Below are 23,908 nucleotides of genomic sequence, written 5' to 3' on the forward strand. Positions count from 1 at the left end.
TTGTAAATTCAGAATGGATGCCATTATGATCAATGTACTGAAAAGCAATTTGTAAATTCACATTTAACTGCAAAGTACATAAGGAGTTTTTTCCTTAACACTGCCGCGTTGTGCATGCTCAGGATGGGGGATTGGATCGAAGTCATGATTCAATGCAATCAGCTGGTTTCTATTATTGGCTATGTATTTATTAACTTGAAATGATGTGCATGTAAAGCGTCATGTGACAACATTGTTGCGAAGTGGCACTATACAAATAAAGCTAAATAGAATTAAATTGAATTGATTAATTAAATTTAACCGGTGACCACATCATGACATGGCTGTACGAGATTATCAGAAGATTGTCCACTGCTTCACTCGATCAGCTCACATTAAGTGTTTTACAAAAATAATTCAGTTTTGGTTAAAATCTGATTTTCTTTTCTTTCCTTTTTTTTATCATTTCAAAAGTGACACATGTAGAGATTATTAAGATTTGAAAGAACGGTTTGATTTCGGATATTCTTTGACAAGATTTGTGACAGAAATATTACTTAGAGACAAGGGCGGATGAATAAAAAAACAGTAGAGCTGCAGACAGAACAGTCAAACAAAGCCGCAGATTGAGGTGACAGTTCTTTACATTCACTATCAAATGTATTTACGTTGACTGCAATTGTTTTATGAAGGTTATAGAGCAATAACATGGATTGAGAGACGATGGCAGATACACCAGAAGGGAGGAAAGGAAAGTGGTAACCATTTTACAATAACGTGAGGAACACTTTGAGTTTAGAAGTTGAAAAGTCAAACTAAATCTTCTTCACACTCGTGAAGTTAAACCAGATGGTGCTGAGGCAGGCTACAATGTACTGAAGGTGCAACAAGGCATGCTGGGAAAAATCCTGTTGCCTCCTCCATGTAATGTGGTAATGTCTTTTTACACAACCCATGTGGGACTTGGCTCCGCGGTGTAAGAAACATGGCCTTGAGCAGGAAATACATAGAACAGTAAGAATAAGCCTGTAATAGGGTAAAAATCCACATAAAATTGAATAAAGTTAAAGTGAACATGACTTTTTGTTATAATGAGTTTTGTTTCTCAAGGCTGCCATGAGGTTTCTATTACGTTTCTCAGCGCCACACTTGATATCAGTCGTATCTGATGTTCCACTTGTAAAATGAATAGATGAGATTATATTTATAGGACTGAAATAAAATTGCACTTTATCTTATGAAGTATGAAAGAAAGGTAAATGGTGGTTGAAAGGAAGTATTTGAAATAAGGCATCAATAAGCTGAGCTAACTGGAGCACAGTTTTGTTTACAAATGACTGGATGTTCAGGTGGCACAGAAAAACAAACAAACACTCACACATAGATGAGAATTTAAAGTGACCATTTAAACTAACAAGCATATTTTTGGACAATGAAAGGACTACGGGGTACCTGGAGAGAACCCACGTACACACAGAGAGAACATGCAGATGCTTCCCTCTTATCACCTCCCCAACAGCGGCTTGAACCAACCACTTTCTAATTTAATTTCATTCTTCATTCATTTCATTGCAAGATGGTGCTGCACTTTGTTTGCGCCAGAACCTGCAGCTGAACTGCTTGCAGGTTTCAGGGTAATGTGGAAAAAAAACCAAACAAACATTTTAACATACTACTTTTGATGTAAAAACCTCATATTTGACTTTGAGATTCTTTACAACCATCATCCAAGTCGTGCCTTATAAAGTTTGTTCAGCTAACTTCTTCTCTTGCAGACAGTAAAAGAAAATGCTGATTGGATTCACAAACACATGAAACAATTTCTCATTAATCTATTAAATAGTAAATGAGTTATTTCAGCTTGAATCAAAGTGGCCAAACCATCAAACTGTTATCCCTACAGCCATGCCATTAGTGGGATTATCAAGGTATTTTTGGAAACTAACCTCTTAAAAGAGCCTGAAAATCTCATTAACTTTGATTAAATGCAGGAGTGCGGATTTGTGTTGATTATTATTGATTAGACCCCCACAGTGCTTAGCTGCGGACGTGTGCCGAAGAGTGGGCTAACGCCTTTATAAGATGGGAGAAGGCTTACTCCTGAGGTAGTGAGGATATCAAATATACATCAAGTGTTTTTATTTCATACCTCAGTTTAAAACAAAGAACAGAAACTCTATGTTGCTGTAGCTAAAGCTGGACAGTGATAGTACTCAGTCCATCATTTACTTAAACCAAATTAGCGTGATGGATAAGAAATCCTGTCAACAGGTGCTAATATTTATATCAGTACTGTAGAAGATATCTCCTAACAGGAAAGTACATGTACATTTTCTCAACTGTTCATCATTTTGATTTGATTCGACATTTCAGTTTTTTCTCTGTGGTTTGATGGACATAAGTGTTTAACACTCTGACATGGAATAAAAACTTATATTTACCAAAGAATAAACAGGGAAAACCACAAGACTTTGGTTTTAAGGGATTTGGTAGCATAATTGTTTCCAGCATGAAAGCCCCTGAAGTGTCCCACCCAAGAGATTGTGTGTTCTCACGTTACAAATAAACAGCAATTTTCACAAAAGAAAAACAAAATCTGGAGTTTAATCAATGATTTGACCTAAAACGGAAACATTTAGTTCATCACGCATAGTGAACATAGAGTGTAAGACTTAAATTATGTTTTCTCACACTCACTCCTATGGGCAATTTAGAGAAACCAACCAACCTAACAAACATGTCTTTGGATGGTGGGAGTGAAGCTGGAGTATCTGGACAGATACACACATACACAGGGAGAACATGCAAACTCCACACAGAAAGGCCACTTGCCCTGGATGAGGATTGAACCAGCAACCTTCTTGGTGTGAGGCCACAGTTGAACCAGCAACCTTCTTGGTGTGAGGCCACAGTGCTAACCACCATGCCACTGTGCAGCCCGCATGTAAGTATATTGATATTCAATCTTATTAAACATGATATTTATGATGCTCATTGTTGTATTTTCTCTATTGGGGCAAAACTATCACTGCAAATTGTGTCCACATGCTGGAAATGTTGTTTGCTCTAAAATAAAGCCATTATTTTTGCTCTCTGCCAAAATGGGGTTAAGTTGTAAACTTTGACAAAAAATAAATGTAAATATTTTGGACATTTTGCATGTTGCATCATACAATGTGGAGGCATTGAGATGCAACCCAGTTCTGGGAACCTATGATATGTGAACTTATGCACAGATATCTATTCATCTTCCTGAAAGTTAGACGTATTTGTGAAACCAATGAAACTACTGACATTTTTAAAAGTTTCCAAAAAATGCCATATTCATCAAGGAGGCTGACAAGTACCAGGAAAATAAAGAAATTATTTTGTTGTGTTGTTTGCAACAAATCTGTGAGGTCTGCAGTCAAACATTTTCAGTGTCACTCATTATCATTACCAGAAGTTTTGCTAGAAGTTTTAATGAGGCAGAAATAAAAATGTTTCTCACTCTGGCCTGCTGTCAAAAAAATTCAGACTAACTTTGTTTCTGAATTTTGGTCTGTTGACCAGAAAGGAGGGGACTGCTGAGCCCAACCTTTTAGTCCTGGAGATTTTACTGACTATTTTAAAGATGTTTGAGTTTTCCAAACAGCATCAGCAGTTAATTAGTGATCGTTTAAATTGGACAAATAAACATTTAATTGTCTAATGCAGGATAGCAGACCCTTATTTTTCCTCGCCTCCACAGTATGGAGTATGGATGCCATTATGAAAATGTAGTGCAATGGCAACATGTTTGGTCAGTGTGATTGACAAGATTCATGGAGTAAACAGCTTGTGGATTTTAAACAGCAAGTCAGTACGGAAATTATTATTATTATTATTATTATTTAATATATGTATTGCACATGTGCAGTGTCCCATGTTTTTTACAGGTAAAAAAACAAAACAAAACAAAGAACAAATACATGTATTGTGTTTTTTTCTTAAAAAGATTTCATGAGACCACACCTGAAATTAAATGCATATTTCTAGTTTTGTTTTTTTTTCTATATTATGTAGAAAATCATTTTTTAAGCTAGTTTAATATTTTTTCTTCTCAAGAAGGTTGTGAGATGCTTTACCCAAAATCAGACTATATTCAGAGCAGAAACAGTGGACATGTATGTAAAAGCACAGCAAAACAAATCAGTGTTATCTGTCAAATAACATGCTGACAGCACATGTAGCTTTACAAGAGAAGTGTCTTTTATCAGGATACATGTTTTCTTAAACTTTTGAACCTGATTCCTCTATAAAATGTTCCCATTCGTAGCTTCTAGCCTATCAAAACATCTTATGACCACTTTGCATATTTTCTATGCTGCCTTTCGGAGCATTATAGCTGAACCATTACTTTAAATGGCAACACTTTACACAGAATGGACATTTTGCATATTTTACATATTAAAAGGAAAACAAAGTTTGCTCAGAAAACATGAATTTGTCTCGTCTGAATGTGAAAATAAGGTATAAAATGAAGATTCGGGTTGTTGATATTTACATAAACACAGTTTGTGGACCAGTCCAACATGAAGATTTCCACATATCTGTCTCAGCCTTTTGCAGACAGCAGTGTAGTATTTTTGATTTAACACCAGTACATTAGCTAGAACATATTTCTTATCAGAATATGTAGTAAAAAATAAATTGTAGAATGATTTACGACATCCTCTCCAACATTCTGGCCTGATTAAATTTTAACAAGAAGTTTCAATTTACAGCTTATATTATGAGAGTAAGCACTTCATCTTCTGTGAAGTCTGGCGCACATTATACCCCTGTGCGCTTGTATCCTTTTTTTCACAAAGCTGTTTCTCTCATTTTTATGATATGTGCTGGGGACAAACCACTTTATATAATAAATTGCATAATTCTGTGTTGCTTGATGCCATTTTTTTATGCCTGTAAATTGCCTATACACTGCAGGTTAATAGACTCCAAATCATAAGCTGTGGCAATTACTGTCTTATATGGGCTATTGAAGGAAATATATCTGGTGCACTACTGGCAGGCAGCAACATGATGCAATCCAGTTTATATCAGATGAACATGTTTTTGTATCGTCTGCCAGCTTTTAATATGAACCATTATTCCTTCTTTGTTGGTTTGACCAGCATTAACAATGAAAAAGCTTTCCTGGAGAAAAAAACCCATCAGGATTTAATTTAAGTTTTTTCTCCTTCATTCTTGTTTTAATTCTCTGCCTATAACCTGTCGATGCATCACATAAGACCAGAGGAAATGAGAGTTAGTCTCTGGCTTCGGTTGTGTTTGTAGAAGAAAAAGACAAAGCAACCCTTCCGCCTCCACAAAGGAAATTACAGGTTATGCCTTTGCTTTGAATCATGTTTTCTCAAACTCCTCTTTTGTCACCCCACTTGCCTTGATTTAATTGAGTGCATGATTTTTTAATCATGTTACACTCAAATAGTGTGTAAATATATATGTAATTACATTTTGAATACATCAAAAGCAACATGTTTTTTTTTTTTTATAGCTTGGTTAACGTCAAGTTTGATGTAAATATAAAGTTAACAAATGGGTGAAATATATTTGTTTCAGGCTGCAGACATAGCTACCTCTGTCGTTTTGAGTTTGGTTAGTCGTGAAATGATAACAAACCAGCGAGAAGCTGTTGCCAAGCTTGACCCTCTAACATGTCAACATATTCCTGCACTTAAATGAGATATTAATTTATCAGCTGCTTTTGATGAAAGGTAGTTCACAGCTCATGTTTTTTTTTGTGTATCTCCTTTTAGAAAACATATAGAAAGAATGCTGTTTTTGTTAGATTTTATGGAGCAGATAATAGAGCCCACTGATGGACATTACTTCCAAAGACTACATGGGCTTAAGGGAAGGACAGAAGTTTGAGACATGGGGAATTTAGCCCCAGCGTTTTCACACGCCTGTTACAACACAGAAAATAACAGCATTTCAACAGCACATCTGAGGATTGCTGAGCAGTGATTTCAGTCAGAGCTCCTTTTCAAAAGCAAACTCTTTCTACATTTCAAGACGTTTATCTGCTCGGCTTGATATGTTCAGTGAACAAAGAGTTCAGGAAGCCTTTAAGTGGAACTAATTTGGGTTATTAACTTTTGCTTTTTATCTAGAATAACAACACTACTTTGAGGTTCAAAGGGAATAATTTGTGATGTCATTGTGAAACATGACATTGATTAATTGAGTTGGACTTGTGCTGCAGCTGGGGTCCAAAATTGTGCCATGGCATGAACTACGGTGGCCCTGAAGTGCAAACCACAACAACAAAACAAAAAACACAAATACAAAACAAAAAAACCCAACAACAAATTAAGAAACAGCAACAAATTAAAAATGACAACAACAATTACAAAAAACACGATGACAAATTAAAAAACACAACAAATTAAAAATGACAACAACAATTACAAAAAACACGATGACAAATTAAAAAACACAACAAATTAAATGAACACTACAAACAATTCTAAAAAACACAAAAAATTAAATGAACACTACAAACAGTTCTAAAAAACACAAATTAAATGAACACTACAAACAATTCTAAAAAACACAACAAATTAAATGAACACTACAAACAATTCTAAAAAACACAACAAATAAAAAAAACATAATGACAAATAAAAAACAAAAACAAACTTAGAAAAAGCACAACGACATTAACATACCAGAAGAGGTATAGGTATCAGCGGGCAACAAGAGAAACCGCTGATTGGACGATGGTGCCAGACGGCTTTTGAACCGGAACTTGTAGTTTTGTACCTCGTTCAGTTTGAAGTAGAGGAAAGGCTAAAGTAGTACTAAATTTGTTGTGTTAAATACTACAGAAGTGTTCAAAGTAGTTTTAGTGTGCTGATTGAGACACATTTTGTGTAAAGTGTGTAATAGGGCTTGGCAACGGACGTGATGACGTAATGCGGTCTGGGACGTAAATAGTAGACCGGTGTCATTTTCGGAGGCCATTCATTCCTGAGGATCATTGATACAGGTTATTAGAGCAGTGATTTTTATGTTGAACAACTGCTGTCAACCATAAACTAAAGCGCGTTTCTTTTATTCAACTATCGAAAGCCAGCTGGTCTGAACCAGCCGATTAACATGTTGCTATGGTGACGTCCGCAACCGAGTGATATGAACTCGTTATAATTAGGCGAACTACGTGTGCATGCAGACTAAAATAATGCATGCCAATATATATGTATCTATATATAATTTTTTTTTTTATGAACTCTGTTCATCGGTCCTCACAAGTTCTGCATTCTTAGCGGATGAACGAGCCTCCTCTCAAGCCCTGGGTGATAGTGAGCAGTGCGGGCAAAGTGGAATGTGGCCGCTGAACCTGCATGGCAGGAGTAGCTGAGACCTGTACGCATGTAGGTGCGTTCCTGTTTAAATTGGAGGCAACTGTCCACATCCGTGGAATGAAGACTGTGACAGATGTGCGAGCATACTGGGTTTTGCCCAGCAACTAAGGCTGTGGAGCCCAGCGAGTAAAATGAACTTGAATGCAAGCTTTTAACTTTTTTTGCAACGATGACATTTTTGTCCATTATACTTTTTATTAATAAATACTTCTACTGTCACTAAGTGTACCTTATTTGTCATTTCCAGGCAGTGTACAGACTGTGATTGCTGTAGTTTTAGTACACACACACACTATATATATATACAAACACACACACACACGTATATATATATATGTATATATATATATATATATATATATATATATATATATATATATATATATATATATATATATATATATATATGTGTGTGTGTGTGTGTGTGTGTGTGTGTGTGTGTGTGTGTGTGTGTGTGTGTGTGTATACACATATCTACATAGGTACACTCATACATCCATTCTTTTTACTTGAATCAGTATTAAGTAATAAGTACTAAATTAACCTCAGTTTCACTCTGTCAAGCTGTAATAAGTTTAATTTTTTTTATTGAAGAATCAGACATTTCATCGCTTTACATCAGTGGTTTTACACCATTATACGCACCCTTCAACATGCACGCATCTCACTTTCATCCGGTCTTACAACAACACTTGGACACATGTTTACAAGTATACAACAAACATTTAACAATCTTATCAAGAAGAGGAAATTCTTCCTCCTCACAGGGAAGCAACAAACTTATTGGTAGTGTTTTGTGTAACAGTGTGTACTTGTTGCGCAAGCTGCCTTTTACTCTTTCTTCATGTATCCTCAGGTGGGCTAAAACACAAGTATCTTTAACATCTTTAGCATCAGCTTGATGTTGAAGTAGCTCCTTTCCTACAGCTCCTGCATCCGCTTGGAATCCACCTCTCACATTTCCATTCATGCACATTTGTTTACTATTGCCTCTTATGGATTCTCCACACCTGCGCTGTCTGCGGGTCTGGCGGTCTGAGACTGTGGCTTTCACCTCAGAGTGACCCAGATGCAGTGTTGGAGCCCAGTCTGAAAGTGACTCCTCCATCTCATATTCTGGATTAACTTTGGGGTGGCAAAAGAATTCACATGAGGACATATTAAAATCCAAGGTATGCTGTGAATGCATCAGACTCGAGACACCGTTCAGTTTCAGGTCCTACTAATTATTTATTGGTTAAGTCATATCAAAGTTTATTAATAAATCATTTTAAATTAAAAACTAACACCCCCCCACCCCCCCACCCCACACCACCCCACACACACACACCAAAAAAAAAGAAAAGAAAAAGAAAATAGCACAAAGTGAATGATGTAAAAAGTCATATTTTAGCACATAATAAATTCAAGTTCCTCCACAATTAAGAAGATAACCTAACAATAAAAAAAAAAAAACCACATCTGTTTGTAAAGAAAAACAAAATCACATAAAAATCCAGCTACAAGTTATGTAAGAAAACAACGAGCCTTGTTCTAAAAAGATCACCAATCTTTGCAGCCTGGGGCTGTTTGGCAGGTGTCTATGTCCAACAGCTTTAACCTTGCAGATATCAGGAAATTATAAGACATTTTTGTCAGGCTTAACTTGCTGACAGATTGAGCAAAATAGCTGAAAAAGGACTCGGCTGGGTTGTTAATCAGTGTATCTGATGGGCTTGGCTGGGTGTTGTTTGGGTTTTATTTATCTTATTTTTCCCATATTTACTGCGATCCTTCTCTATCCTTCTCAAACAATGGCAACTTTTCCCATCAGCCACTGCATGGCCAACATTGTGACATCACGTTGCCAAACCCCATAATCAAAATATTCTTGGATAGCAGCAGCTATGTTTGGGCTACGGGCATACACTGTATATAAAGAGCTACGGGTTACATTTATGTTTTGAAAACTACACAACTTCCGGTTCAAAAGCCGTCTGGCACCATCGTCCAATCAGCGATTTCTCTTGTTGCCGCTGATACCTACCTCTTCCGGTATGTTAATGTCGTTGTGCTTTTTCTAAGTTCGTTGTCGTTTTTTATTTGTCATTGTGTTTTATCATTTATTTTTGTGTTTTTTTTTTTTATTTGTTGTGGGTTTTTTTTAGAATTTTTTTTGTAGTGTTCATTAAATTTGTTGTGTTTTTTAATTTGTCATCGTGTTTTTTGTAATTGTTGTTGTCATTTTTAATTTGTTGCTGTTTCTTAATTTGTTGTTGCGTTTTTTTGTTTTGTATTTGTGTTTTTTGTTTTGTTGTTGTGGTTTGCTCTTCAGGGCCACCATAACGAACTGACAGACATGCAAAAGATTTAAAAATGATAGACAATGTGAGTATATACCTGTGCAATGGTTCTAAAAAGTTGGACTTCATGTCTTAGCAGTTGCTAAGACCATGTCATCTTGTGCACAAAGAGTTTCACTTTTAGCAAAGACAGAGACTTTTAGCAAAACACTGGTCAGTGGAAGGTCTGTGAAACTGCAAAACTAAATGGTAAAAAGAACTGGCTTAAAAGGGGTCCAGTAAGTTTGGCAGGAGTCTGTCCAGGACTCTGACATTGATGCAGACATTGCAATGGAGCTGCATGCTTGCAGGTGTTTGAGAGATGAATTTTTACAAAAAGCATGACTGCTGCATGGATATACCAAAAACAGTAAATTAGTTGTATGCAAATATTCGGTACAAAAAGATTGGCCCAGAGCTCAGGCCTGTGGAGAATTGCTTAAGAAAAAAATACTATGACATGTCATAATATGCAACCTGATCAGAAACCAACTGAAGACCCTTTGGGTATTTTTATGGAAAATGTAGAACACAATCTCTCCAGCAGAGCAGCGAAACAAAAGAATTTCCCCAAGGAATGGCATAAAGCCTTTAAGAAATCCATGCAGTGCTGATACCCCGCTTGCTAAAGATGGCTGAGTGTTCTATCTAAAACATACATAGAATTGATATTTGGATCTTCAGGCCCTGCAGTTTTCACTGCAGTCCTTTTTTTTAAAAGGCATAACTAAATGTCCAGTTTTTCACATTAATATCAAAGCTAACTTGTTGAGTAGGGTGCCTTCTGAATTTGAATATAATTATAAATGATCCGTTAGGTTAAGTATATTAAAGTAGAATGTGTCCACTTAGTATACTGTATGTCTTTTATCTATAAGCCAAAAATCTGTGAAACATTCAATTGGAAACAGTCTCTAATACTGCATTCTTAAAAGTGGATTTTTTAAATGTCCAACAAAAATGTTTTGTAAAGGGTCTGCATTTACAAAATATTCAGATGTGTTGGCCTGCATGCCATCAGATCAAAGCTAAATCCTTGATTTATGTAACCTCCTTCAATTAACATGCAATCCTTCCACCTAAAAGAGCACTGCAAGATATTTTTAGTTTCTGGTATGCAGCACTTCACTTAATCCCTTCCCAGCACAGCGTGGGTAATTTAAAAAGCTAAACAAATATAATCAGTTTTCCAGTGCTGCCCTTATAGATCTGCGGAAATAAATCTGGACACTAAACAGCAGCCCAAAGTCCCTCAACTCATCACAACTGTATTGGAAAAAAAAAAAGTTTTCTGACTTTATTCATCTTCTGAGAATAAATGATCAAAATAGAAAAAGAAAGACACCGGAGGTTTGAGTTTTAGTGATTATAGAGTCGAACATTTTGCATTTACATTAAGAGTTCTACAACAAAGTGCTTATGAAAGTGATTCCGTTAAACTTAAACAGCATTTTTTGTCTACAAAGACCAGCTAGGGACACAGGCATTCAAATTCTAAGAATATTTTCATCAGGAAAATCAGGCTGCCGAAGCCCTGTCAATGTCAGAAACAGGTCTAGTTCAGGTTAGTTAAATTGCTTCTTTATTACCATGACTCAGCACTAGTTGTAACGCTGTCTGTTCTGCGTGCAGAAGTGCAGAATTTACATCACCACATGTATACAGATGGGTGAGGGGAACTAAAAGCAACTCAGCATATAAACAAGTTTTCTAACTGTTTGTAAAGATTACTGTTCTGTGGTTATACAGCTCTGATGCCTCAGATTCTCATTTTGTCTGGTTTCCCACACATTGGTTGGGTGTCTAGATGACCAGCTGAAAGGAGTCTAACATGATCTGTATTCCCCACCACTGACACTAAAGCTTAAATCAAATCAAATCAAATCAAACTTTATTTGTATAGCACTTTTCGTGCTTAAAAACAATACAAAGTGCCCTATTAGCCCTATAACAGTTAAAAGAAGATGAATGGCCAGGTGCATTTGTACCAGATGTGCACCAGATAAAGAAACGATATTCTCTGGGAGCTTCTACACAAAGGGCCACCCCCAACCAAGACCACTCAGGCCATCACCATGGGGGCCACCCGGGTCCGAGTAGACAGGACCCACACCACAAGTGTAAGGCTGCAGTGCCGGATCCCGACCCACCAGACAGGGACAGCCCCAACAGCAACACCCATGCAGTCAGAGCAGGGGCAGCCCTTGGTGAAGAGGACCCCAATGAGGAGAGAGCTGGAGGATAGGGAAAAATAAACCTAAACTCATCAGAAATTTTTTATATTCATCTTGAAAAAAACCCCCAATTCTTTGATGCTGTAGAAACAAGAACAGAATTGGATTTTATCCTTCTTTCTATAAGACTTTCTGATAAACAACCCAGTTAGTTTGCTTGATTGAAGCTCTCATGAAGTCTTTGGGATCCTTAACATTTCCATTTCAGGAAAAAAAAAAAAAGAAAAACAAAATCCTGAACACAAAGTCACAATATTGTTTTAAGATGCCAGGTTTTGTTAGCGATGCTACAATGCTCTATTTAGCATAATTAATGTTATAATGCTAATGTTACAATATCATACTGCACTAGCATAGAATTCGGCTAATTCCTATGTGTTTCAAGATGTTCTGCTATTCTGTTATAACTGATTCATAATTTTCTTCTTTATAGTAGTACATGTTAGATAGGATAAACAACAGCAGAGTTTGTAATGAAGGGGCAATATATCGTATATTATGATGTCAAGCTGTGTGAAAGCGCAAGGCAAAGTGGAACTATATCATGGATTCCAGTTCCACCAGTTTGCATCTTAAAAAGTATTATTAAATGACAACATAATCTTTTTAATTCTGTTTTTTTTTTTTTTTTTTTGTTGATGAGTGCTTGCAGCAGTATCCACTAACAGAACTGGTCTTAAGTGGAAATCTCATCACAATATGATGTGAGATTTTATCATTTTACAAAAAGCAGTAAAAGATGCAAAGAAAGGCGGCTGAATTTACACATAGCAGACCCAAGCAAATTTATAACAAATGTGTCTTCATGGCAGTTTCAAATCAGTAGATTATATATTTATGTTCCTGTGGAGGAATGATGTGTTTCTAGCACTTGGGACAGAATATTTGCAGGTATTGAAGCTGCTCTATGCAATAAGCTGCTCAGATGTATGATCTCATTTTATACATTAGCCTTGACAACACATACGGAGAGGTTACAGAGCACATTGACATCACTCGATTGTTGATTTAGAATATAAATAACCTTATTTGGTTTCCTGTATTTGCTCAAATACATGTACTTTTTAGCATCTTGATCATCTTTATTTTATAAGGAGGTACCTTTAATTTTATTTCTCTTTGGTTCATAAGGTTATTAAGGTTAAGGTTATGATATCAAATGTGACAACCACATAAAAACTATCCACAGGTTTACCGGATGAACATTTATCAGAGAAGCACTCATCCTCTGCCTGCTTGCCTTATACCACATGTAAAGCCAACAAGCTGCAGGTGGTTTTCAGTAGTTTGTTAAAAAACCTGCCCACTTATTTTAATAAATGTAGATTTTTTTCTATTTTTCTTTTGTTCATGCAAATGAATATTTAGGCACTGAAAAGTACCTTTTGGGAAAACACCTTCCATGGTAAATACTGCTAGATAATCCTGCTGTGTTAATGTGCAGACAGGATATTTTTGTGTGACGTGTTGTGGTCGACTGTGCTTCAATCTGTGTGGCTTGCATTACAATATGTATCATTACCTCCTTTGTTTACATATCAGCCATAGATTGTGCTGGAGCAGATTTTGTTTACAGAACTTTTCACATTTGCATATAATTGTACAGTTTGTTGAGTTATCCAAAGCTCTGCAGCTGTCTGATTGGCCAACATTGGCTTCAGCAGCGGGGACTAGATAGCCACCTTTTAATTCAGCACAATCCTGACAGCTTTCATGTGGACAGAATGGTGCGGTGTGGATGTGATTGTTTTGGAAAATGTAGGAGGATTTACAGTTACCCAAAATGCCCATGTTCGTGTGGACTCTGCTTTAGAGTAACTGTTTTGTGAGTTTTGGCCACATGGATCATCATTCACGTCACTTAAGCTATACTTTATGTGTGTCAGTGCTGTTTCTACCTCACAGGTCTTGGATCACCTTCTGTGAATACTTAACGCTGTAAATTATGTAGTCTGACCACTTAATCATACCATCACAATTTGATACTTATCAAAATTGTTCCAGTTACATTCACACTTTTTTAAAGAAGTGACTCTGCACTTCTAGCTGACAAACTCTGGTATTCATGTTAAAATATTTTCTGACAAATGCTATGGCTCAAAAATACAAAAGTTTAAAATCTTTAACAGTAATTTTATTTTGTTTTTGTTTTTTGAATAACTTTAGACAAGATTGGGGAAAAGAGTCGCCTGATTTCCAAACAAATTTAGTGCTTCATTCCACAGTGCTTTTTTTTTTTTTCTTCTTACCCATGAGACTTCTGCAGCCTTATGCCACTGCCACTGTTGTCTGCCTACATCCACAGGAAGAGCAGAGGCTAAGCAAACAAACAATTCCCAGATTCCCCATTGAAAATGTAACATATTGCATCTCAAATGTGGGAAAGAACTCCTACATCTGTATCTCATATTTAGCAGAGAAAGATGATATCCATGAAATTAATGGAGGAGAAGCTTTGGGTGGTGTAATCTAAGAAAGCCTCAAGCTACTCGTGAGATTTACAAAAGTTTATCTATATCAAATCCCAATCTGTGCTGCTCCAGAGTAATTCCATAACTGACCCACTCCACAGTATTCTCAAAGAACAGACGCTTAAGTTATCATTTCTGTGTATCAGATGACGATGAGGAAATTCTCATGATGTGAGACTGTTTCATTTTATTTTTCAAGCTTTGCTTTAATCACTGCCTTTTGGCTCATACAATTCATGCTGATCTACAGTATATTCACCAGTGAATGACTTTTGTTTGCCAAGCATCAGTTTGGTGCTAGACGTGTAGCTTGATCAGAGCTGCCACAGAAAACAATGCTGGTGGTAGTTACAAGACAGAAGCAAATGAGACAAGCTGAAGAAAAACTAAAACACCAAAAATCTAGCAGCAATACCTTTACAAGCCCCACAAGGGGCAATTTGTCAGGATGTTAGGATCACACAAGCCACATCATCTGTCTCCATCACAGTCTAATAAAGACTCAGTAGCCATGTTAACAGAATTATTACTCAACAGAGCCAGTTGTTTTCAGCTTCAAGACCGATGTATGTGTGTGCTTCATCACCTTGTAGTCTTCTTCAAGGATCAACTGTCAAGTTTCTGTGCTTTGCCATCACAGAGGTCAACCAGGGGGCAGAGAACAGCTCTCTGCTGTATTTGTTTGGCAGAGTTGAGCCTCTAAGCAGAGATAAGAAGCCAGTGAAGTTTACCAATCGGCTAAAAAGATAGATGGAAATTGTTTAAACTTCTAAAGGGATCACAGCCTGTTGCCAAAGGCTGAATATTTTGGATCCAGGCAAGGAAAAGAGCAGACTGACATCCAACGGGTACCAAAGCCAGTAAAGTCTCACTTTGTTTCAAAATGAAAAATAAATTCCATGTCATCTCTGATAACTACATTCAATAATATTCTCAATTCCTGATCAATATCATTTTTATACAGTTACTTAGAAAGGTGATTGCTAACTGAGTCAGGGTTACTGGAACTGATTATTGTAGGTTTGGATGGATGGATGGAAGGACTGATGGATGCATTTCTTTTTTGTTTTCTACTTTCCTTAATCCCACAGTTCCCCATCTTCCAGCTCACTTTGTGTCTGGGATTGTCTGGACCAGCAGTATCCTTGCTTCTGACAAGTGTTTGATGAAATGAGTTTCCTTATGGTACTTACATTGGATCTTCACTTAGTTCTAATAAGATGCAAACATATAAACAATGCCGTAAAAGCACAATAAAGATCTTTGTGGTGGTTTCTCCTGGCACAAAATGGATGGATGGATGGATGGATGGATGGATGGATGGATGGATGGATGGATGGATGAATGGATGGATGGATAGATAGATGGTTTCTCCCACAGCAGGAACTTCTAGAATCATATTATGCCATAAAGATGCTGAAATACAGAAACAATATATAGAAGAACACCGGTGATGCTTCTGTTGTAGCACCTCATTTTTCACTGTTAAAATGAAATAATCTGCTGAAAACATCGAAAAAATTGCAAAGGAAAAGCCTCAAAGAAGATTTTAATGTAACAGCATGGTTCAGATTTATTGAGCCTATGCATTTGCTTTTATTATCACTTTAAACAAAAAACAAATTTTAAAAAGCAATTTTTTGAATGTGTACACATGTAAAAGTATCTTTACGCAGGTGGAACTCAACTTAGTCTCTTGCTTAATAAAATGCCTGAAACATACTGGAACAATGTTTACTCCATTTAACAGATAACAATTTAATAAACGGGCACCAGAATGATGTCGGCTTTGAAGCTAAAAGGTGAATCTGAACTCATCAAAGAGCCTGGGTTGTCTTTGAAATAGACATATGAAAGCATTATAGTGCAGATATTATGGATATAATGAGTACATTTCAACAGGAACTGTTTGCCTCCTTCCTGAAGGCCAGGAAGACAGTGAACAGTGCTTTGCTGTAATGCATAACAACTCGTAGGAGTCTTCAGCAATGCTTTAAGGCATGCGTGTGTTCTGTTCATTTACTGGCATTTACTGACACCTAATGATTTATTTTTTTCATCCTAGTTTTGAAAGATGATACTTTATTTTATTATAATTAATTTAGCTGCGTTGGTGTTGATCACATTTTTTATTTTTCCTTGCAAACCGCTCCACAACACTGTTTGACACAACAGGTGACACATTGGTTTAAGGATCTAGTTTACCAGGATGTACAACAAGGAGGACATTAGAATGTGATTCAGGAGGAGGAAAAACCAGCAGGAAATAATACATACATATGATTTATGTTTAGTCAATGACAGTAAAACACTTCATGAAGGCATTTTTGTTATTTCCTGGTAGGTTTAAGGAAATAGCATCACTTGGTTAGAGTTAGAAACCAAAGCTAAGGTCTGATCTAATCCAGTTAAATGATTGCAAATGAGTTTTAATCCAAATAAATTAAAATTCATCATTAAAAATTTACCTCCTCATTGTGAATATATTGATGTAATACCAGTATAACTTATGTAGGTAAAGAAAGGAATTGATTGCATCAAATGTTCTCTTTTATTCAATCCCCCATGCATGTATGAGGCAACAGTAGGGAGTAAAATTTATTTTTAAAAAAAAAAAAATAAAATAAAAAATTAATAGCCATCAGAACCAGACTTGGTAAGGGGCTGCCATCTGCCTTCACCAGCTGGGGGTTGAAAAGACAGGGGTCAACAAGCACTTTAACTCACACTCACAGATATCTGCTGAAAAAAAACAGAAGAGACACGTGAAATAATGATGACATCAAACGTATATATTCATACATAAAGAGTAAAGTGTAAACAAGGCAGAATACAGAGAAATGCTAAATGCAACATTGATGGTCCCTCAACAACCTCGGATTATAGCAACATTTTTAAAGTTATGACTAAAAGTCATCAAAGCCAGACCTAGAAGGAAACTTTATCAAGGAGGAAATTCTGATCTCAAAAGTAGAGAAGATTTTGTCTCTCCTCATTATTGAGAGAAAATCATTTGAATTTAAATTAAAAAATCCTTATATGTTGAAGAGCTGAAAGATGCCATAATCCATAAGGTTTCACAACTGTAAGTAATAAACATGTTTACCCAACAAAGACGTCCTGCTATAATCTTTGTTTCCTGTTCTACACATTCTGAATCCAATTGTGCCTTGAACATTTACAGGCAGATTTTGAGGTGATTATGTGCTTGAACATACAGTGTGTTTAGTTAAGGTTTACCTTGTTTCCGAGTTGCAGTAGTTTGCTGAACGGTGGCTGCAGTAGAGCACATTCACCACTCCCCAACCCTCAGCAGGAATTTGAAAAGTGAAAAGTGACTTGTCCAAAATTCTCTTGTTCAGAGGAGTAGGCTCCGCTCAGAGATGATGACTCTCCCTCATGAGATGATGACAAACTCTTCTTAACAAATCTAAAGAGTGACTGAAAATGATCCTGCCATGCCCACTTTTGTACTTCTGAGAACCAACAAGCTGAAATGACCTGTGGTGTCCTCCGCGTCATGAATGGTTTTTGTTTAGTCATATTATATCTATATCTGCCCCCCCCCCCCCCCCCCCCCACCCCCCACCCCACCCCACCCTAACTACTGAGGAAAAGAAATAACCCAGATTTTTCCATAAGCGCATTAGTCCCACTGGTGATGGATCCTGAGACTTTCCGTGTGAGATATTCATCACTGTGACCTATTGGGTTGTTTTGGCACTTTGACATTTCCCTCAGGTCATTAGATTTGATCTGTTTTATCTTTGTATTCCTCTTCAGGCAAAACTTCCTATCTTCGGAGAGATTTAGTTAATCGGACGCCTACATCTCATGTCAGTTACCTTGGCTTAGCACCTTCCAGTTGTTGCTGGTAAAATACCACAGGGAAAGGGAGCAGCTTTGGGGGAGTGAACCATCCTGTCATGGTTTTTTGAAACCAGAAACCTTTTGTACAGTACAAAAAGTCAGAGACTGCAAAGATCTTGTTTCAATTACATCTAACTAACAGCAAATGTGCGACTCTGGTAAGTCTTCAGTAATGCGCTCTGAAAAAGATGTGGTGCTGCACCTTCCTCTCAGCCATCTACATTTAATTCATTTACATGAATAAAGGACATAATTCCAGTCAGACTAAACCTCTGTTGTTCCAATTCAAATTCAGAAGATGTTTTTTTTCAATGTTTTTCTATGGATGACATTCACTTTATCATAAAACTATATAATTTCCATAAGATTGCCTTGTTTCATGTCTCAGTCTTTACACTGTTAAAATGATTTACTTGACAAAAGCGTAAAATATCTGAGACTGCTGCTGAGATTAGTTTAGTTCGCAGTTCATTACAAGGCAGATCAGTGCATATAAAGATCATATATCAAGATTGCTTGATGATAGATTATATTCATTTCAACTCTTTGGCATACAAGTACAAGCATACTCTACCAGCCATATGCAGGTGTCTCCACAATAACTCAGTCATAAAAATGGCAACAATGAGTGGCATTGACTGTCAAATTGATTCTGTTAGTGGAAACCTATCAATCAAATGAGACTAACCAATTAAATGAGGCCAATCAGTCAAGAGAGCAACAAGCGAAGTGTTCAATATGCATGCATCAGCATAAAAAATGGTACTCTGAAATTACTAGGCTAATACACATTTCCCATATAACTCACAGAAAATCTGTTTCTAATGTGTGAAATCATCAAATCATGACAAAATATTTTGATTTATTGAATTTTTTACTTTATCTTGTACATAGGACTTTATGTATCTCAACATTTATTCTTCTTAGCTTTTAGAAACATGTGAATAACAAATCCTGACACATGGTCCTCCACAAACAACTGTGTTGGTGTTGATCACATCTTTCATTTTTCCTTGTAAACCACTCCGTTGAACTGTTTGGTACAACAGGTGACACATTGGTTGAAGGATCTAGTTTACCAGGATGTACAACAAGGAGGACAATAGAATTTGATCCAGGAAGAGGAAAAACTCCTCTGATTTATGTTTAGTCAATGACAACAACACTTCATGAAGGCATTTTTGTTATTTCCTGGTTGGTTTAAGGAAATAGCATCGCTTGGTTAGAGTTAGAAACCCAAGTTAAGGTCCGATCTAATCCAGTTAAACTATTTCAATTTAGTTATAATTCAAATAAATTAAAATTCATCATTAAAGATTAACCTCCTCATTGTAAATATATTGATGTAATACCAGTATAATTTATGTAGGTAAACAAAGGAAATGATTGCATCAAATCTTTTAGTTTCCTTTTAAATTTAGTTTTAAAAGGAAGAAACAGCCATCAGAACCGGACTTGTTAAGGGCTGCCATCTGCTTTCACCAGATAGGGGTTGAGAAGACAGGGCAGAGGGGTTAACAAGCTCTTTAACTCACACAAATATCAGATATCTGCTGAAAAATAGAAGAGACATATGAAATAATGATGACAAAAAAGTTATATATTCATACATAAAGCATGAAGTGTAAAGGAAGCAGAATACAGGGAAATGTTAAATGCAACACCGATGGTCCCTCGACAACCTGGGATTATAGCAACATTTTTAAAGTTATGACTAAGAGTCATCAAAGCCAGACCAAAAAGGAAACTTTATCAAGGAGGAAAGTCTGAACTCAAAGGCTAAGAGAAGATTTTTCATCTTCTAAAGTGGAAACTGTTTCCACAAGAGTGCTACTTGATAAGCTGAAGGCTCTAATTCCCATCCAACCTTTAAAAACTCAAGGAATGAAAGGACATCTTTTCGAGACAGTTGATCTTTGTGGATCCTGATTTTATTATATGTGATTAGAAGGATTCTAAATTGTCTTCTGGAGTGGTAGTTTCTGCTTACACGAACTAAAAACACATGGGTTAATAAGACAGTTTTAATACACCGCTCAGAAAAAGTTAGGAATCCTCAGCTCTTTGTATGAAGTCAGGGTGGCTTTTAACCTGATAAAGCTTCTGCTGGTTGTGTTCATTTGGGCTAACATTTCAGATGATTATGAGGTGTTTAAAAACCTCATAATCATCTGGTATAATCTGGTTGACTGGCAACACCAAGTTAGTATTTTTCATTCACAGGCCCATGTACTACAACTGTTCTAATCCCATAAGCAGGGATCTAGTGTTGTGCTGGCTGACGTGAAAGAAAAAAAAAGTGTCAGACCTGATGGCCTTACTAATCATATCACAGCGCTGATGAAAAAGCCTTTTGAACTGAGAGACCAGCGCTGCAAAGCTGGCTGCTAGATTACCAGTGGTGCCTCCCTCTTCCCTCAGCCATCCAGTCCTCAGAAAAGGTACTAATCTTATTACATTCTTACTTTAATCTCAATAAACACACCAAAACGAATTAAAGCTGACACTGAGAGCTGGCTGTGAAAAAAGGAAAGAACAGACACGTAGAACCACCTCGATAAGGTTATGGCAAAAAAAAAAAAAACCTGCTAGGTGATGTTGCTGAATCAGAAGAGCCAATCATACACTTGGTGTGTATTGTATTTTGTTTACATGATGATATCATGTAAATTAACTCACTGGCTGCCAAAGACCGTTGCTATAACGATGGCTGGCAGTCAGTGAGTTAAAAGCATGAGAGCTACGTTTATGCAGTTTTCTGACAGTGAAATTATTAAATTTTTCCCATTTTATACTTCATTAATTTTAAATTTGTTTTATGATTACATCATTTTGACCTTTGAAACAATACTTTAATCCAACATTAGCACATAATGATGCCTTTATCATGTTTAATAGGTCTAAAGGTTACAGTAAATGCTCCACTCAAGACACAATTTTGGTTTTCGAAGTAATTTTAGTGATTTTTCTTTCAAATAAATGGTAAAGCATTTTATATTATACCTTTATAAATATTAAATAGGCATGACTATTTAACGACTGCAAGAACTTAATCAATTGGCACAATGGTCATATGAGGAACTATGTTTTACAGTCACAATATATTAGAAAATTATATACATTAAGACAATACTTAGTTAAAAGCTCAGTTCATTCACATAGAGCATGGTCAGGTAACTGTATTTGTTGTATTTTATTTTGTCATTTCTTTTACAGTTTCATTGTTATCTCCATTCACTTGTCCATCTTCTATCCTGCATATTCTAATTCTGGGTACATCACCGACAGCGCACCAGTTCATCCATACTGGTGAAATTAAAGGTGACCAGCAGATGGCACTGCAAAACCACTCTTTTTTTTTTTATGAAGCCATAACTAAATGTATTATTGTGCTGTTCATTCTGAATTGCCTCTTCTCTTTACACATATTTTCAAACAAACCCACAAGACAAACAAGTCTTTCAAAATTTCTGTGATATTTCTTCAATTTATTGTTTTGCTAAGGTCTGTGCAAGAATTACAAAAATCTACACAATAGAGATGATAATATATCCTGTTCCTATCATACAATGTTATATTTACAAGCATCCTTTAACAGTATGTGTATATTCCTTTAATGTATGTACTTATTACACTTGTAAGATATTCTGATCAACATGGGACAGAGAACAAACATCAACGGTAAACAACATGGTCAGCTAAGCATCCGTACAGCCTGCAGTGACTGTGCACAATCTAGCCAGGTCTAGATATGATCTCAGTACAGCTTCATCATAATGAGAGCACGGAACCTATAAATGCACATTTCCCTGTGGTGTTCATGAGTCCATTAGTTCACTGAATGGTGTGTGTGTGTGTGTGTGTTGGCCATTTATAGAGTCAACAACACGATCTTAATAAAGACAGATAATAAAATCATAGCTTCATTTTATCTTATACTTCTCTATGTGCTTCTGTTAGTTACAGCGATGGTATATCTAAAACGGTCATCTATAATCAGTGTTCTCCAAATTGCCACAACTTTGTATCTTGTGCCACAACACTGATTACAGACAACTAGTTGTGCTTGAAACCAAAGTATTTTCCTAACTTCATACACTTCATATACATAACAATATCAGCAGAATATCTCAATTTCCTTTAAAGCCCACTATGCATAGAATGTTTGTACAAAGTATTGATATCATAGAAACTGTTGCCATATCTCGAGGCTGTCTGTTTAAATGCTGTGTGACCGGGATTTCCTCGGAGCCAGCATCTAGTGGTCATCAGAAGAAGTGCAGCTTGATGGGAGTCCACACCAGTCTCACCCCGTAGCCATGTTGTCCATCTGCTTATGCTGTGGGACACTTCTCTACGTTTCTGACGTTAGAAATGGCGCCAAAGGAATTACAATAATATGTGACTTTAAATGGACCACCAACATGATAAAGGGGTGAAACATTCCCTCAAGTGTTCCATCATAATGGAGCAGGAAACCAGACACACAGAACAAGCTCACAGCAGCATCGTTGTGATCTAATTACATTTCCATGAGACCAGTTTCACATTTCAGTAAACAGAAATATGTCCCAGTGCATCTCTTTTTTCCAGCATGGTAGCGTTCTATAAAGTACTTGTGTGAAGTTTGCATCCTGTTTCTGTGTAACATATCAGAACACAGCCTTGCTCCAACCAAGAAGAGGCCATCTTTCTCTGTATACGATCAGTGATAAATGTTTACCAGATAGACTTGCTGTTAATATTTTGCAGTTGAGAGGAGATGTGAGGGGTGTGATGATAATCCCGATCAGTCCGTATCCACAGTGTTTTTCAGCTTCTTGACAGCTGATGACCTGGAGTTACATGTTACCTTGTTTGTCCGAGGATGAGGAGGAAGTTGACGGTGACGGGGAGGGTGCTTTGGGAAAGACCCTATCGGTTGGGGTGATGCCTGGGCTGCCCAGACCTGATGAGCTGGAGCTGCTGGAGCGATGCGGACCCTGGCTCTGGCCAATCACAGGAGCCGGTCGGACAGGTCTGACAGGTGGAGGTCTTAAAGGTGCACTCGGCCTGCGTGCAGACAGAGCAGGCTTAAAAGTGGTCATGGTCTCGGAGGAGGAGCTGCTGCTGCTACGTCGCTGGACTGCATCTGGATCTCTGATCACCATGGTATGCAGAGGGCTGGCAGACATATCTTGGGTTCCGCCAGGGTGTTTGAGGGGCTCCAAAGTGTCAAGAACAACATCAGGGGCATGTTTGGCCACATTCTGCCTCTCCAGCTCACGCAGCTCATGCAGTGCTGTATTCATTGTTTTCTCTATGTCCTGTTGAATAAGAACAAAAAGAAAAAAAAAAGTTTCTTTCAGAAATTTAAATTGAAATAATCCTCATTTTTAATTCCCACTTGTGTGAATGACACAGTAAACAAAATTAGAACAGGATCATGTTATTAATAGACTTATTATCAGGCTGCTTCCTGATCTTGAGATGATGTGCTAAATGCATGCAAACAAAAGATAAACACATGCAGTAAATTAGGGAACTCATAAGTGAAACTAAACAGCCAGCAAGTTTATTTATACTTACTTTATACTTCGTTATTTAAAGGATTAAAAAAAAAAAAAAATCAAACATGCTATTATTAGACTATTAGTACA

At 36.8% G+C, this 23,908-nt stretch overlaps 1 protein-coding gene across 2 annotated transcripts in view; it reads right to left on the minus strand.

The window, feature by feature from the left end:
• Nucleotides 1–21,753: 21,753 nt before the first annotated feature.
• The window catches only part of LOC306756896 (SLIT-ROBO Rho GTPase-activating protein 3-like), a 32,028-nt gene continuing 29,873 nt past the window's right edge, over nt 21,754–23,908 (minus strand). For both annotated transcript variants that reach the window (XM_079241808.1, XM_079241809.1), the window contains one exon: nt 21,754–23,575. In XM_079241808.1, coding sequence (XP_079097934.1) covers nt 23,111–23,575 — 465 coding nt within the window. In that variant the 3' untranslated portion in view covers nt 21,754–23,110. The remainder of the gene's footprint in view (nt 23,576–23,908) is intronic.

Source organism: Telmatherina bonti (genome assembly GCF_933228915.1).
Source record: "Telmatherina bonti genome assembly, chromosome: 6".
Taxonomy (NCBI): Eukaryota; Metazoa; Chordata; class Actinopteri; order Atheriniformes; family Telmatherinidae; genus Telmatherina; species Telmatherina bonti.